Raw genomic sequence first — 13,810 nt, 5'->3', positions numbered from 1 at the left:
TCAGAGGAATATGACAAAAGATCCACTGGTCAGCTTTTGGGTGACAGCAGATTTTAGGTGAGCAAAAATACCGGCGCGGATAGACTTGACGTCGACTTAACAATAAGATGAAATATTTCATTGTGAATTTTTTACCTGCATTCAATGCGACTCTGTGACATGTCCAAACACTTGCATTCGTCTTTCCGTATTTTTATGCTATAGCCTCTTTTGTAGTTGTTTCTTGTTCGGTTATCAGTCTAGTGTTTAGCAGGTAAAATGTTCTATACTGTAACTGCAAAGTCCACGTACTCTTCTGAAGTACTACAAGATATACAGAAGATGCCAATCAAGAAATAATTTCTTGGAGTCATCTGTCAAAAACATTAAAAAAAAAAGTTCATGTAATATGTTTAACCGAGATAGGTGGCTGATATGTGCTATTCTCTCGAATAAGACCTGCTGCCACTTTTTACCGCAAACGAATGTTTGTGTGAATTTTCTAATGCTGTACTGCACCTCTCCCGGAGTCCAAAAATAATGTTTTCCTGCACGTACAGCCTGTCTCAGTCTGCTTGCATCACCACGGCAGTGATGAGAGCGCAAGGTTTAGATCAGTGAATCCGCAGCCTCTATGCAGCTCGTGGGGGTTGAGCGCGTTTTTATTGTTGTTAGCTTAAACTCCCTTTTATGTGTGAGTGCTGAAAGCAAATATTGACTATGGCTGATAAACGTGATCGAAGTACACAGCCCATTATTTCGTTTGTGGACCATTTTTAGACATGGATGTCATTTTGTTTCCCCTGCAACACGGCAGAAGGATTTCCACTCACTTTGTTTCACGGGCATTAATAATTCATGTCATTTGAGATCATTATCATTTTAACAGCAGTTTGGGGAAATTAATTTTGTATTCCAACTGGCTATGCCCAATTGCACAAAGCAAGGTTAACCCTTTCATGCACCCTGTAACCTGATAACATGAGAAGCTGTCCACTGTAGTAACCGCTGTGCCTGAAAGGGTTAAATAGCAGGCTTTGGGTTTTGGTATCGAACTACGTCAAACAGCCTTGGAATGAATTTACCAATAAGCATACAGTATATTGTGAGCCAGAATCCATTGGCCTGCAAAATCTCCAGAGAATCTCACAAATGTTCTCAGTTATGATGGCTTCTGGGTACAGGACCTTCCTTTGTAAGGATTCAATCGTTAATGTAATATAGTTGTAGAAAGTTTAATCCATAAGTGTTTTTTTTTTGTTTGTTTGTTTTACCGGGTTCGGGAATTTCATTTGACAGAGCTCCGTAGGTGGAAGATAAGATCTCTCTCTCTCCCTGTCTTTGCCCCTCTCCGTCCATCTCTCGCTCCGCCTCCCTCCCCGTGCTCTGCAACTTGAAGTCACTGCGCCACCTGGCGATGAAATGCCTGTCATTACAAGTCCAAATGAAATGAATGCAATCATTCAAATTGAACCTTAATTGTGTACCAATCTTTGGCGGGCCGAATTAAAAAGAACGGGCCGGATCCGGCCCGCGAGCCTCAGTTTGCCCACCACTGATCTAGTGGATGCATAGCGCAACCGCAGCCACTATTGTAGCGTCCATTCTATGCGCCTTGTAAACCGTGCGACCGATATATGAAAACAGTTTTAAAATAGGCCATTCATTGAAGGTGCCCCTTATAAGTGCCTTATGGTGCAGAAAATACGGTAATTATTTAAATGTAGAGGGGAGGATGAAAAAAAATGGGCGCCTGTGAGACTGAACTAATATTTATTGTTTTATTGTTTCTGTAAGTCATACGGCGAAACAAAGTTACGGTGAAATACAATCCTTTTAAAAGACCGTCACTATTGCGAGGTGGTGGTGGACCCCAAAAAGCAGGCAGGAGGGAGGAGCAGGGTGAACTAGATAAATTGTATTAAAATACTAAGGAAATGAAATCGAGAACACACCAAGTCTGGAAAACAAAACGAATCCGAAGTAGCAAACAAAATCATCGGGATTTAAAATCGCATATTCAGTTTAAATTCAGCTCTCCTTTTATTATTTATAATTTTATCTGTGGTTTTATTTTTCTATCCCGCCATAGAAAGGCTCTTACAAATATTTGTATTATTATTATTATAAGCAAAACACAAAGTGATAAACACAAACCAACAGAAACAGTGACAGCAACTAACATGACACAGGCAAACAATGACCCGACCATGAGTGGCTGGGTGGGAGTCTTTTTATACAGCTAACGACATAACGACCAACAGGTGTGCAGCTGCAGCGAGAGCCCTACAGTGCCACCTGTTGGTCACAAACTGAAACATGACAAAAGGGGTGTTCACACGGCAAGATTTGGTCCGGTGCTACGCCGGGGCTGCCCCAGTAGAGCGTTCACACGTGCAAATTAGCTCCGGCGTAGCCCCGGAAAACAGCTTACACCGGACCAAATTTGATCCACCTCAGGGAGGTGGTTTAAAAATTTGCTCCGGAGCAAATGCTTGTTAGCGAAGCAGCACCGGTGTAAATTTGCACGTGTGAACGCAACAGGGTTAAATTTGCTCCAGAGCAAATGCTTGTGAAGAGTTTACGTACGGCGAGAATGCGTTGCTTTCGCGCTCTGTCTGACTTCCGTCATGTGTTTGTTTAATAACGACACAAGACTTGGCTGGTAACATCTTTCCTTTTGTAGGAGACTGGACTGTCTCGGAGTTGTTTGTGTAGTTTGTTCCTTTGTTGTGTGTTCACAAACCCCCGCCCCCCATATAATTTATTTTGTGATTTCCTCTCTTGATTTTCTGTTTGGCGCATTACGTATTTGCTTTTCTGAGTGTCATTGAAGTCATCGTTGATTTACGTTTTCGGGGGCGGTCACTCTCGAACAGAAGGCCCGGAGACCGAGAAGGAGAAGGACGTGCCTGTCCAGTAGTCGCTTGAGTTGTGTATACGTTTTAAAAAGAACCAACACGACAGCTCATTTGTTTTCTGTCGTTTTGCTCCGCTGCAGAAACTGCCGTGTGAACGCAAGTGGGGCTGCGCCGACGCTGTGCCGGTGCAGACACCCTCAGCGGCTTTGTACGTGTGAACGCTCCACACAATTTGCTGCGGTGCAAAATATATCGCAACAAAATACATCAGTGCAGCGCCGGAGCAAATGTGTGCCGTGTGAACACCCCTAAAGACAATCAAACACATCACTGTTAGGCCATTCCTTTCTTGACTGGCTAAAATGCAACATTGAATGACAATCTGGTGCTTGTTTTATTTTTTTTTCAATAAATGTGTTGTTGTAATCAACAGTTGCTTGCTGCAATTTACATATCGGGCAGTTCACTGAAAGAAAAAGACTCTACTTAACTAAATTGATGTCCCCCTCCAGTATCCCCGCTTCCCTTTCTTTGTCCTCCACCTGTCGGCGTTGCTGTCATTTCTTGGATGTGTACACACACACACACACGCACACACCCTTAAGAGTGACCTTGCCACGAACGCTGGCCTAGATTTAATGTGCAGGATTAATTAGATATTGGAATGGAAGCCATGGCAACAGCGCTATTATCGCCAGTGGAGAGAAGGTCTACCGCTGTGTTGGTGGCTCCACATCCACACTCTGAGTCCTCTTACGTCCTTTTCATGTCCAGCCGTGTGGGTGACTGTCTTTTCTTTTCTCGCCCTTTCAAGCGTCAAGATGCCCGAATCATTGTTGGCCTCTTCTATGAGACTGAAGCCAGGAAAGTCTTTTGCGAGGTAATTCATTCTTTTGTTATTTTCATCTTTTTGTTATACTGAATACCCTCAAATTTATTGAGCGTCAGTTTGCCATTGAAAAGGAAATGAATGTTTTAAAAGTTAATTTTGTGTTTCTAATGGCTTTGTGAAGCCTCTCAATACAGGGTGATATTTATTTATTTTGCGGAGCTTTATTTTATTTTTATTTTTTTTAAATGGTTTAATGGTCAGCAGATCAATCTTAAAACTGCTGGGTCATCAAACTAGAGGCGCAGGGGCCAGATCTGGCCCACCATATCAAAATTGTGCCGTCAACTTGCATGATCCCTGTTAAACAATGTACCGAAATGTCAAATATTCATGTGTGATAAATGATGTTTAGATTTTGCAATAATTTTGTTACCCTTACAAGTAATAATGCGTGAATGAGATTCAACATCATAACGGCCCTCCGAGGGAAGACGCAACTCAAATAGCAGAATGAGTTTGACACCCCTGGTGTAAAATAACCCAAACTGGGTGAAATAGCTCACCCAACACTGTGTCCCAAAGGAACCAAGACAAAGCTGGGTCTGTTATTTGACCCAGCATGTTGAGTCAAGATTTTGTTCCAAAAAACCACCTGTGCAACCAAAAAAGGGGTTATCAGTCGAAGCGATTGAAAAAAATTCTAATTTTCTGACCAACACATGCTAAGATGCAGCAGCAACTTTCCCCTGGTAGGGTCACTCGCTTGATTTGTTTGGCATTGTTTTTAGAGTGTTACATTCAATCTTCTGCAACCTCATGACGGAAAACTCAAAATTGGTGGCCAGGTTTAGCTCTTTGGTCCACTCAAATGCAATCTACCGGATCAAAATGCTGAACTCTGGATGGGGTGAAAGTAACCCAGTCTGCTCAATATCCGCACTTGCCTACAGAGTGGGATAGGAAAATAGCGTCACAAAGAAGCAGTTGATTTTCAATGAGATTTTTATCAAACCTTTGAGCCACTAGAAATAACCCGACGTCAGAATATTGTGCACTCTTTCTGTGTAAAAGCCCCATAAAATGTAATGGTGTTCTGAAATGATATATTCAAGTACCTTATCGGTGCTTGACATTTAGAGCAAAAAAAAAAAAAAAGAAGAACTTCACAGCATATAAATTCTCCTCTCGCGTGCAAATTCTCATTATCTCAAAACTCCTACGAGGTTCTAAGTGACCCGGTATGAGGAGCGCTAACGTTAAATTATCCTCTTTGAATATCAATGTTCACTTTCTATTCCGTAAGGTTGGTGGTGGGAGTCAAATGACAGTAAGTGTCGCATTCTTCTCCCTCCGCAGGTGTACAAGGAGAAGTTGTACGGTAAGAAATATGTGTGGTTCCTCATCGGCTGGTATGCGGACAACTGGTTTAAAATCAACGACCCGTCCGTCAACTGCACGGTGGAGCAAATGACGGAAGCCGTCGAAGGTCACGTGACCACCGAGATTGTCATGCTCAACCCAGAGACCGTACGGGGAGCCTCCAACTTGGTAAGGCGTGACAAGAGAATGCTCAGCGGGATGAACGAAAATACGACCAGTACCGTTGTGGTTTCATTTGCTGTTTCTCATGAAGCTGCAACGTCATTAAAAAAAAAATTGGAAAGCGTCACGCCATAAACATGTGAAATCGGTGCTCCCGGATTTATATAAATCAAGTGTGATTGTTATCTATTCATATTAGCTGTTTTATTCATAAATCCCAGTACATCAGTTGATTGAAAATCTATTTGCGACCATTAAAAATGTTTGTTCGCAAACATTTGCTACATTCGCTAATGCTAGCAAGCCTTCGCCGCACAGTGATATACAGTTTTAAGGGATCAACAGCTTGAACCGATTCACACTATTTTAACTCATTCAATCGCAGCCATTTTCACTGGCGCAACCTCCTCAATCCCAGCGTTTTACTGAATTTTGACTGATCTTGCAAGGCCCACAGAATATTTGGTTCTAATGCTATCTAAACATGGACCCTACCAAAATAAAGTTTGGCCACTCTTCTTTCAGCAGAAAAAAAAATTATTTCTCTTTTTCCTTTCTTCAGCAGTCGGCATTACAAAATGGCCAAGTTTCATGAAAATGGCGATTCCTGAGCAAAAAACTGAGAAAAAGAGCTTTTTGTAAAAGCATGCATTTCAAGCACGTGAGGCACCACTGCCACCTACTGGTCGCTTTTTTTTACATGATTTACAATGCAAACGGCTTATTCTCATTCACAGATTGCATCAGACCCTCCTCCTCTCTATGACGCAAAAAAAAAAGACTTAGACGTACAAGTACGTCCTTGGTAGGCGGGACCTCATTTTAAAAAGACGTACAAGTACGTCTCGTGCAATGAACGAGTGAATAGATGTTTCATTTTGCAATGTTGACCAATACCCACATTGCTGCATTTATGATTCAAATCATAATCTCGAAGAGAAAGATTACGTCTCCCGTGATAGAAAGGCGAAGTTTAGAAATTAAGTGATGTCATGAGCATTCACAACTGAAGTAAACATGTCGCTATTTTATAAATGCAAATTACTGACTGTGATTATTTTTTTCCAATCGCTAAGTGGACGTAGTTTGACTTCAATTTTCTCTCTCGATCAAAGTCAGCCATCTCGCCAGCCAAGAGCCCCCAGTCATGCATGACAAGGCCTGAAAATGGCCCTGATTATTTAAAAACAAACAAACAAAAAACAACTGCAGATAAATCAGGATTACCAGACACAAGAAATTAAATTGACAGTATGTGCACTCAGTTTAATTGTTTTTATACGGACTCTGATTTACAAAGATCAGGCAGAGCGGGTGCGAAACTCCACGTGTGTGCTCACTCAAACAGATTGCGCATGCCGTTATTTGGCATGCTGCGTGTGATGTAAAAAGATTGCGATCATTTAGTAACATCCCAAAAAGCAGGCGCTAAGTGGCAGGTTCACTCGCTCTACAAACTACAAACACACAATAAGTGATGGTATTGAAAGTGTTTGGCTAAAGGCTAACAAACATACCAACACAGCACATAACAACCCTGTGGTGTAGTTAAAGCAATGCTAAAACCAAAAGCGATGCCAAATGAAATCAACTGTGTCCATCAATGTGTAAAATTACACAAATACAACTGTGACCGAGGGAGAAGTTTTGGAAAGCTCTTTCTTTTCAATAATCGCGCGCAATTACTGACCAAAATACAAAAGCTTTCACCCACCATTCCACATATTTTAATTTTTCGTTCATGGGTTTATTTGATTCTTTTAAAAGAAATGAAATGACACCAAATCAATTACGGCAACAGTCAGAGCACGCTTATTGTACTTTTTTTTAAACAAAATATAACAAAATTCATTCAATATCATGATATATTGTTATGAAGGAATATTTTTATTTTTATTTATTTTTTTTAGCAATTACGCTTTTACACATTTCTCTAATACAAATGGACAGGGCATGTTTTAATACTGTCTGCCATTTTCCAAGCAGTTTACACCAGCACTTTCTCAGATGGATTTGTGAAACAAGCCCTTGTGAAACCAACCATCTGGCATGTCAAGTTTCTGCTCTGCCTGAGACGAGACTGCATGAAATGAAGGCTATAACTGTCTTTTTTTTTTTTCCCCAGTAATCGGTTTCAGAAGAGCTGACACTGTGCGGGGAGTGGGAATTTCACAACTGAATTGATTTAACAATTTGTAAAAGTCTGAAGAAAACCATTGACGTTGAATGAAAGCAAAGAAATGTTTTTGTTGTTGCTGTATTTTCGATGACCTATTAATTGATAGCAAGAGATATGACATGGATATTGTACATTTTTGTTACACGACTGTTACTGTGTGTGATGAACTGAGACGACAACAAAAGTCGCTATGCAGGAAAATCGACACTATGGGTGTGCAAAGATGCCGCACGGGTCATTAGCTGCGTGCCGCATTTTGTTCTGTGTTGACAGGCAGCCTGATGTAGTGTAATGATATAATCGCAGCGTGAAATCGAACGACTGTTTTCGAGACCAGACCCCCAAAAAGTCTGACCACCTTTTGCTGTCTTTTTATTGACAGTGCCATTTTTTTTTATTTTTTTTTTTGGGCGCGTGCAATTTGGGCAGACGGATTTCTCATGAAATATCTGCCCCGCAGGCGTCTTCTACATCTTATAAAACGAATTCAAAAGACAGAATAAATAAATTGCAACGGGCGCGAAGTGGGATGCAAATATGAAAACAATACTGATAACTGTCTTCGTTATTATATATTTTTTTATTGTTGTATATACGATATTTGCTCCATGTACAGCACATTGTATACAGCAATGGTTGTTTGAAAGTGCTCTATAAATACAGTCAATTTGAGTTGAGTTGAGATAACTGCGCAGTCGATGAGGATCTATAGGAATAGATATCATCACTGAAATTCCATACATTGGGCCTGATTTACCAAACGGCTCCAGTAAATTGTGTATTCACTGTCATGCAGGGATTCTCAAAATGTAGGACTCGTGTCACCAGTGAGCTTCCTCTAGTGGTCCATAATATACATTACAATACATACAATGAATCGTGTCATTACTTTGGTTTACATTTTAATTTTATTCCCGCAAAATTATAGATGGCGCACGCTGGTCTTGGGCGTGCTCCGCATGATTTACGGATATTGGCAAATTGCGAATTGTTCAGGCTAATCCCATAGTTTTGCTTTTTTTGTTTTGTTTTTTATAAATACCATCTATTGGGTGAGAAAAACTATTTATTGTCATTTGTTAATTTTCAATGAAGTTTGATTTATTGCTTGAGGAGTCTCAACAGTGTTGTACAGACATGTCTGAAAGGAACACAAGGCTAAGAATCTGAATGAAATGAAACTTCGGGGGGGTTTTCCCCCCAGCACATTTAACATAATACAAGCTACCGATCATATACTTACTCAGCATCACCACAAAGCCTTTTATTACCCCACAAAGCCAGGCCAACACTTTTTATCCTCTGATTGGCAATAATGTAAGTTCAACGTTTGACCCCATCATTTCGGTTTATTGCCAATAGGAAACTGCATCATAGACGTGAATAAATAAATAAAGAGCTAAGTTTGCACTGGATTTTAAGAGCACACTCGCACATCTGCTGGTGGTCGACTGTTTAGCACGTCACAGTGCAGAGGTGCAGGGTTTGATTTTGATGAGTTTGCGTGTTCTCCTGCGTGGATTTTCTCCGGGTATTCCGGTTTCCTCCCACATTACAAAAACATGCATGGCAGGTTAATGGAACACTCTAAATTGTCCCTAGGTGTGAAAATGTGCACAATTGTTTTTGGGATAGGCTCCAGCACGCCCGCCACCCTCGTGAGGATCCGCGGATTAGAAAATGGATGAATGGATGGATGGATGGTATGCAATAATTCAGTAACTTTACAAGAGGTCCAGACAGGGATTATTCATTAAAGACACGCTATGTGTTGTGTTATTTTTGTTATTTTGACTTCAAAATGGCGCCGCGAGAGTGGCTGCCTTTCCAGCAGCTCCTATATTTTGTTGTTCTACTTCTTCCTTTCATAACTTTGCTGCTGTGAATTGGGAATTTTTCCGTTGCGAGACTAATAAAGGTTTTTCTTATCTTATCTTATCTTATTCATTAATACCGTATTGGCCGGAATATAACAGTGTTTTTTTGCATCGAAAGAAGACTGAAAAAGTGGGGGCCGTCTTATATTCGGGGTCTAGACATTATACCCATTCACGACGCTAGATGGCGCCAGATATCATTGAAGTGAATGCTGAACTTGACTCCCGAGGCCAAAGTGAACCCCTGCCACGAAGAATAAAAATAAAAATAGCGGTAACTCGAAGAAGAAAAATTTAAAATAGCGCTAAGAAGTAAAAGAGAAGAAAATAATAGATGAGGTAACAGAAAATGGAAAACGTAACGACAATCTGAAGAAAAGTGGGTCAAAGATCGGCCAGGTTAACCGGCAGCTGAGAAGTTTTGATGTAATTTACATTTTAAAAACCAGAAGCCATTCATTTATGAATGTGATTGCACTTTACATATTTAAATGTTCAGATAATAAGATTTGAATGAGGCAAAATAACATGCCTTTTCTCTCAAATATATTGTTACAATCATTCGTTTCAGATGTACTGTAATTATTTTCTGTATAAAAATTTATATGGTGTTCAAAAAGTCTTTTTTCAAACTTGAGTCTTGAAAAAGAGGGGGTCGTCTTATAATCAGGGCCGTCTTATATTTCGGCCAATACGATATATTTTAGTATTTCTCATGCTCTCCTATGTAAAATTGTTGGAATCTGTTTCATTCTTTAAAAAAAAAAAAAAAAAGAAACCGGACCACAGAGAATGATCGTATGAATGATTTAATAGGGTGGATTTCAAAAGGGTCTGTGAAGGCACTGCTTTGAGCTGTCTTCAATACATAACACCAGTCATTATTCATGACTTTTGGACCACTGGCTATTTTCCTTTTGGCTGAATGATCAGTGGAACATTTCTTAAGGGCCGTGTGCGAATTAATCGCCGACGTAAAAAGACGCAAGCTTTCTCTGACGTTGTTTTGGTGAAGGCATTGTGATATACTGCAGAGGGTATACAAAAGGGTATGAGGGGAAATGAGAAGTAGATATTGTCAAAATCACAATAAAGCAGAGTTACGGGATTTTTTGTGGGTGCTGACAATGTGCTGATGTGTAGCAAAGAGATTTTTTTGAAGAGATACAAGCATTCTGCGATTATATGGCACTACAGAAGCGTGTACCAACCTTAACACTTAAAATGGGATATAAAAGTCTACACACTTCTGTTAAATGGCAATTTTTTTTGTGGGATTCAAAAAAAAAAGAAAGATAAATCATTTCACAAACTATTAAAGTGACCTACAACCTGTACAACTCAATATTAAGAAGAATGCAATGGCGCATACACAGGTTACAGGTCACCATAATGTTGGAAAACGTTTTAAAAGATTCATCTTGTCTCACTGTCACAAAAACTTGGCATTTGAACAGCGGTATGTTTTTTTTTTCGATCCATTGTACATAAACTCTATAAGATTTCCTTAGCCAATCATTTAACTTGAAGTTGTCTGTGCTCGTTTGACTGACCATGTAGATTTGATCCAACAAATCAACACGGAATTTGTTTTGACCCAACTAAACTTGTAAAAATGTGAATGCAAACCCGAACCCACAGGTGTCAAACTCAAGGCCCTGGGGCCAGATCTGGCCCACCACATCACTTTATGTGGACCTCCGAAAGAAAATCATGTGTGTCAACTTGCATGGTCCTTGCTAAAAAAAAAAAGTACCTGAATGTCAAATTGTAATAAATGACGTTGAGATTTTGCAATAATTTTGTTACCCTTACAAGTAATAATGCGATAATGAGATTAAACATCATAACGGCCTTCCGAGGGAAGACGCGACTCAAAAGTGGCCCGTGACAAAAATGAATTTGACATCCCTGCCCTAACTAAAGCGCATGTGTTTATCTTTCTTTCAAGACCTCCCAGGAATTTCTCGACCAACTGATGTCGAAGCTAGGGGGGAAAAACTCGGAGGAGACCGGCGGTTTTCAAGAAGCTCCCCTAGCTTATGATGCTGTGTGGGCTCTCGCTCTGGCTCTCAACAAAACCGTGGGACCTCTGAAGGCCAAGGGTCGTCGCCTAGAGGATTTCAATTACAACAACCGAGATGTAACAGCTGAAATCTACCGTGCCCTCAACACCAGCTCCTTCGAAGGAGTTTCAGTGAGTACAAAAAAACACCCCCCCCCCAAGAGAAAATTTGCCCATGATGAGGTGCGGAGAGTGAGAGAGGGATCAGGAATGCGATATTATTAGACGGATGAATAAAGCCAGAGGTGCAAAGTGCAATGCATAGAGAGGGGTGTTAAAACATTAAAATTCTGCATGTTTCTTCCAGGGCCATGTCATATTTGATGCCCAAGGTTCTCGGATGGCCTGGACTCTGATTGAGCAGCTCCAAGGTACGGCGCAGCTTGTTACTACTTGAAAATGGAATTCATTACAACCACGAGGTCATTTGTTTAAAACGAGCATTGCGCACACAAAAGCTGACGATCAAACTGTAAATATAAAGTCTAACAAACAACAAATATATAAAATACAAATAACAAAATAAGATACAAATGGGTTGTAGTAGTGAACACATTTATTGTCCATGCATGCAGCATCAGTTCAGTTCCCACTCACTGATATTCCGTCACGATGTATCCTGTGACTGACAGCAGACCGGTCCAAAATTGTTGCTCAGCTGGGACAGGCACAAGCTTCCTGAGATCCTGAACGGTATAAGCGGATAGAAAATGGATGCCTGGAGAGACATGATAGCACTGTTGTCGGAGGGCAGATCCAAGTCGCGCTGATGGATATGTCCCAGCATCCTTCAAATAAGATTTTTAAAAAATGTAAAAAACATGAAAGATCGGGTTCATCAAGAATATCTATGACGAGTAATGTGATTTCTACACAGTAACCCTGGGATTAGCGCTTTGTGTGCACAAACCACGTTAATGTTTTCCGCCTGTTGATGGATACTGATTGCCGAAGTTCAATCACGCAAAGAACTGATGAGAATTGTGTTGCAGTCTGTCCGACTCCCCGTCGTCCACCGAGTTGTGGCAAAATTATGCCTCATTAGTTTTGCACTAAAAGCGGGAGATTGTTGGATGCTTTTTGGGATGTGCCCTTATGTGTAGCGGCACGCTAATATTCAACCTTTTATTACAGCAATTTTTCGCCACAGTTCTATGTTCCAAACAATCCGGTCATGCAGAGCTCTAGCCCAAGTGTCTTATTTGGAAATACCTACTGTGACCATGAACCAACGGGAAATGAAACTCTCGTCATTAAATTCTGTGGAACCCAAAAGTCAATCAAATTTCTCAACAATTTTTTCCATAGAGATTTCGATGAATTGGTTTCACTTGACCATTTCTGGTTCGATTGTATTTCTTCTATTTTTCATCATGACAGAAAAAAAAAAGAAATGAGTTATGTTCCAACTGGAGGTTCCACTGGAATGTCTGTGTTGTGCTTTTTTGGGGGGGACAGATGAAGGAAGACAAAAACAATCATCACCCAACACATTACCAAACAAGCTGGCCACTGATTAACCAAGATATATACCGGGGGTCGGCAACCCACGGCTCAAGAGCCGCATATGGCTCTTTAACGCCGCCCTAGTGGCTCCTTGGACCTTTTTCAAAAATGTTTGAAAATGGAAAACGATGGGGGAGTGAAACATATTTTTTGTTTTAATATGGTTTTTGTAGGAGGACAAACCTGACACAAACATTCTTAAGGGAAAAAGACATTTTAATCATGAAGGCTCATTGTAGCCAACTTAGTCATTTTGATAGCGGGCTATTATAACATAACACATATTAACACATATTATAACATACAGTGTGTGTTGCCTTCTTTCTGAGGCTTTTAATTTTTTGCAGCTCCAGACATATTTGTTTTTTTTTTGTTAGATTTTTTTGGGGTGGTCAAATGTGGCTCTTTCAACATTTTGGAGACCCGTGATATACACTATGAAAAAATTAACACGATAAAATTTGACTTTAATCTTAACAATCACAGTAAGCATTTTTATTGTAAATTTTCAGAAACCTAATTAATAAACAACATTCTGTTTCGTCTTACAAATGATTATCAGGTGAAGTACCAAATCTTAAGTGTTATTTAATGTCCATATAATTCCATACGATTTCCATCACCTTAGCGACCTCCGCCAGGGGACCTTTTTGCTTGAAAGGATTCACGCTGCATGTGGTTGACTCTTGGTAGCTGTTTTCTGATATTCTAAAAGAAGGATCAACTTCAAAAAGGGGTGTTCAGGGAAAAAAAATGTGTGTGGAGGGGGGGAGGATATGAACCAGGAAGCTACACCCCAGTATTACGATACGTGTTGTCAAAATGGTCGTTTTTCATGAAGACAATTTTTACTGACCAATTTTTTTAAATGGTTATAACCATTCAAGAGGCCCTCAGCTGGTCCAGTAAAGTCAAGTTAATTGTATTTAAAAAGTCCCACGTGACAATACAGTCCTTTTATCTCAAGGC

The 13,810-nt window shown here is 40.3% G+C and overlaps 1 protein-coding gene across 2 annotated transcripts in view; it reads left to right on the top strand.

Moving 5' to 3' along the window:
* The window catches only part of gabbr1b (gamma-aminobutyric acid (GABA) B receptor, 1b), a 154,491-nt gene that overhangs the window by 87,935 nt on the left and 52,746 nt on the right, over positions 1 to 13,810 (top strand). For both annotated transcript variants that reach the window (XM_086136027.1, XM_086136028.1), the window contains 4 exons: positions 3,655 to 3,720; positions 5,029 to 5,220; positions 11,222 to 11,467; positions 11,643 to 11,706. In XM_086136027.1, coding sequence (XP_085992153.1) covers positions 3,655 to 3,720; positions 5,029 to 5,220; positions 11,222 to 11,467; positions 11,643 to 11,706 — 568 coding nt within the window. The remainder of the gene's footprint in view (positions 1 to 3,654; positions 3,721 to 5,028; positions 5,221 to 11,221; positions 11,468 to 11,642; positions 11,707 to 13,810) is intronic.

Source organism: Hippocampus guttulatus, chromosome 18, assembly GCF_054856545.1.
Source record: "Hippocampus guttulatus isolate MCC_2025c chromosome 18, RoL_Hgut_1.0, whole genome shotgun sequence".
NCBI classification, from domain to species: domain Eukaryota; kingdom Metazoa; phylum Chordata; class Actinopteri; order Syngnathiformes; family Syngnathidae; genus Hippocampus; species Hippocampus guttulatus.
Note: the sequence above shows the minus strand (reverse complement) of the source record. Positions and strands in the feature narration are given on the sequence as shown.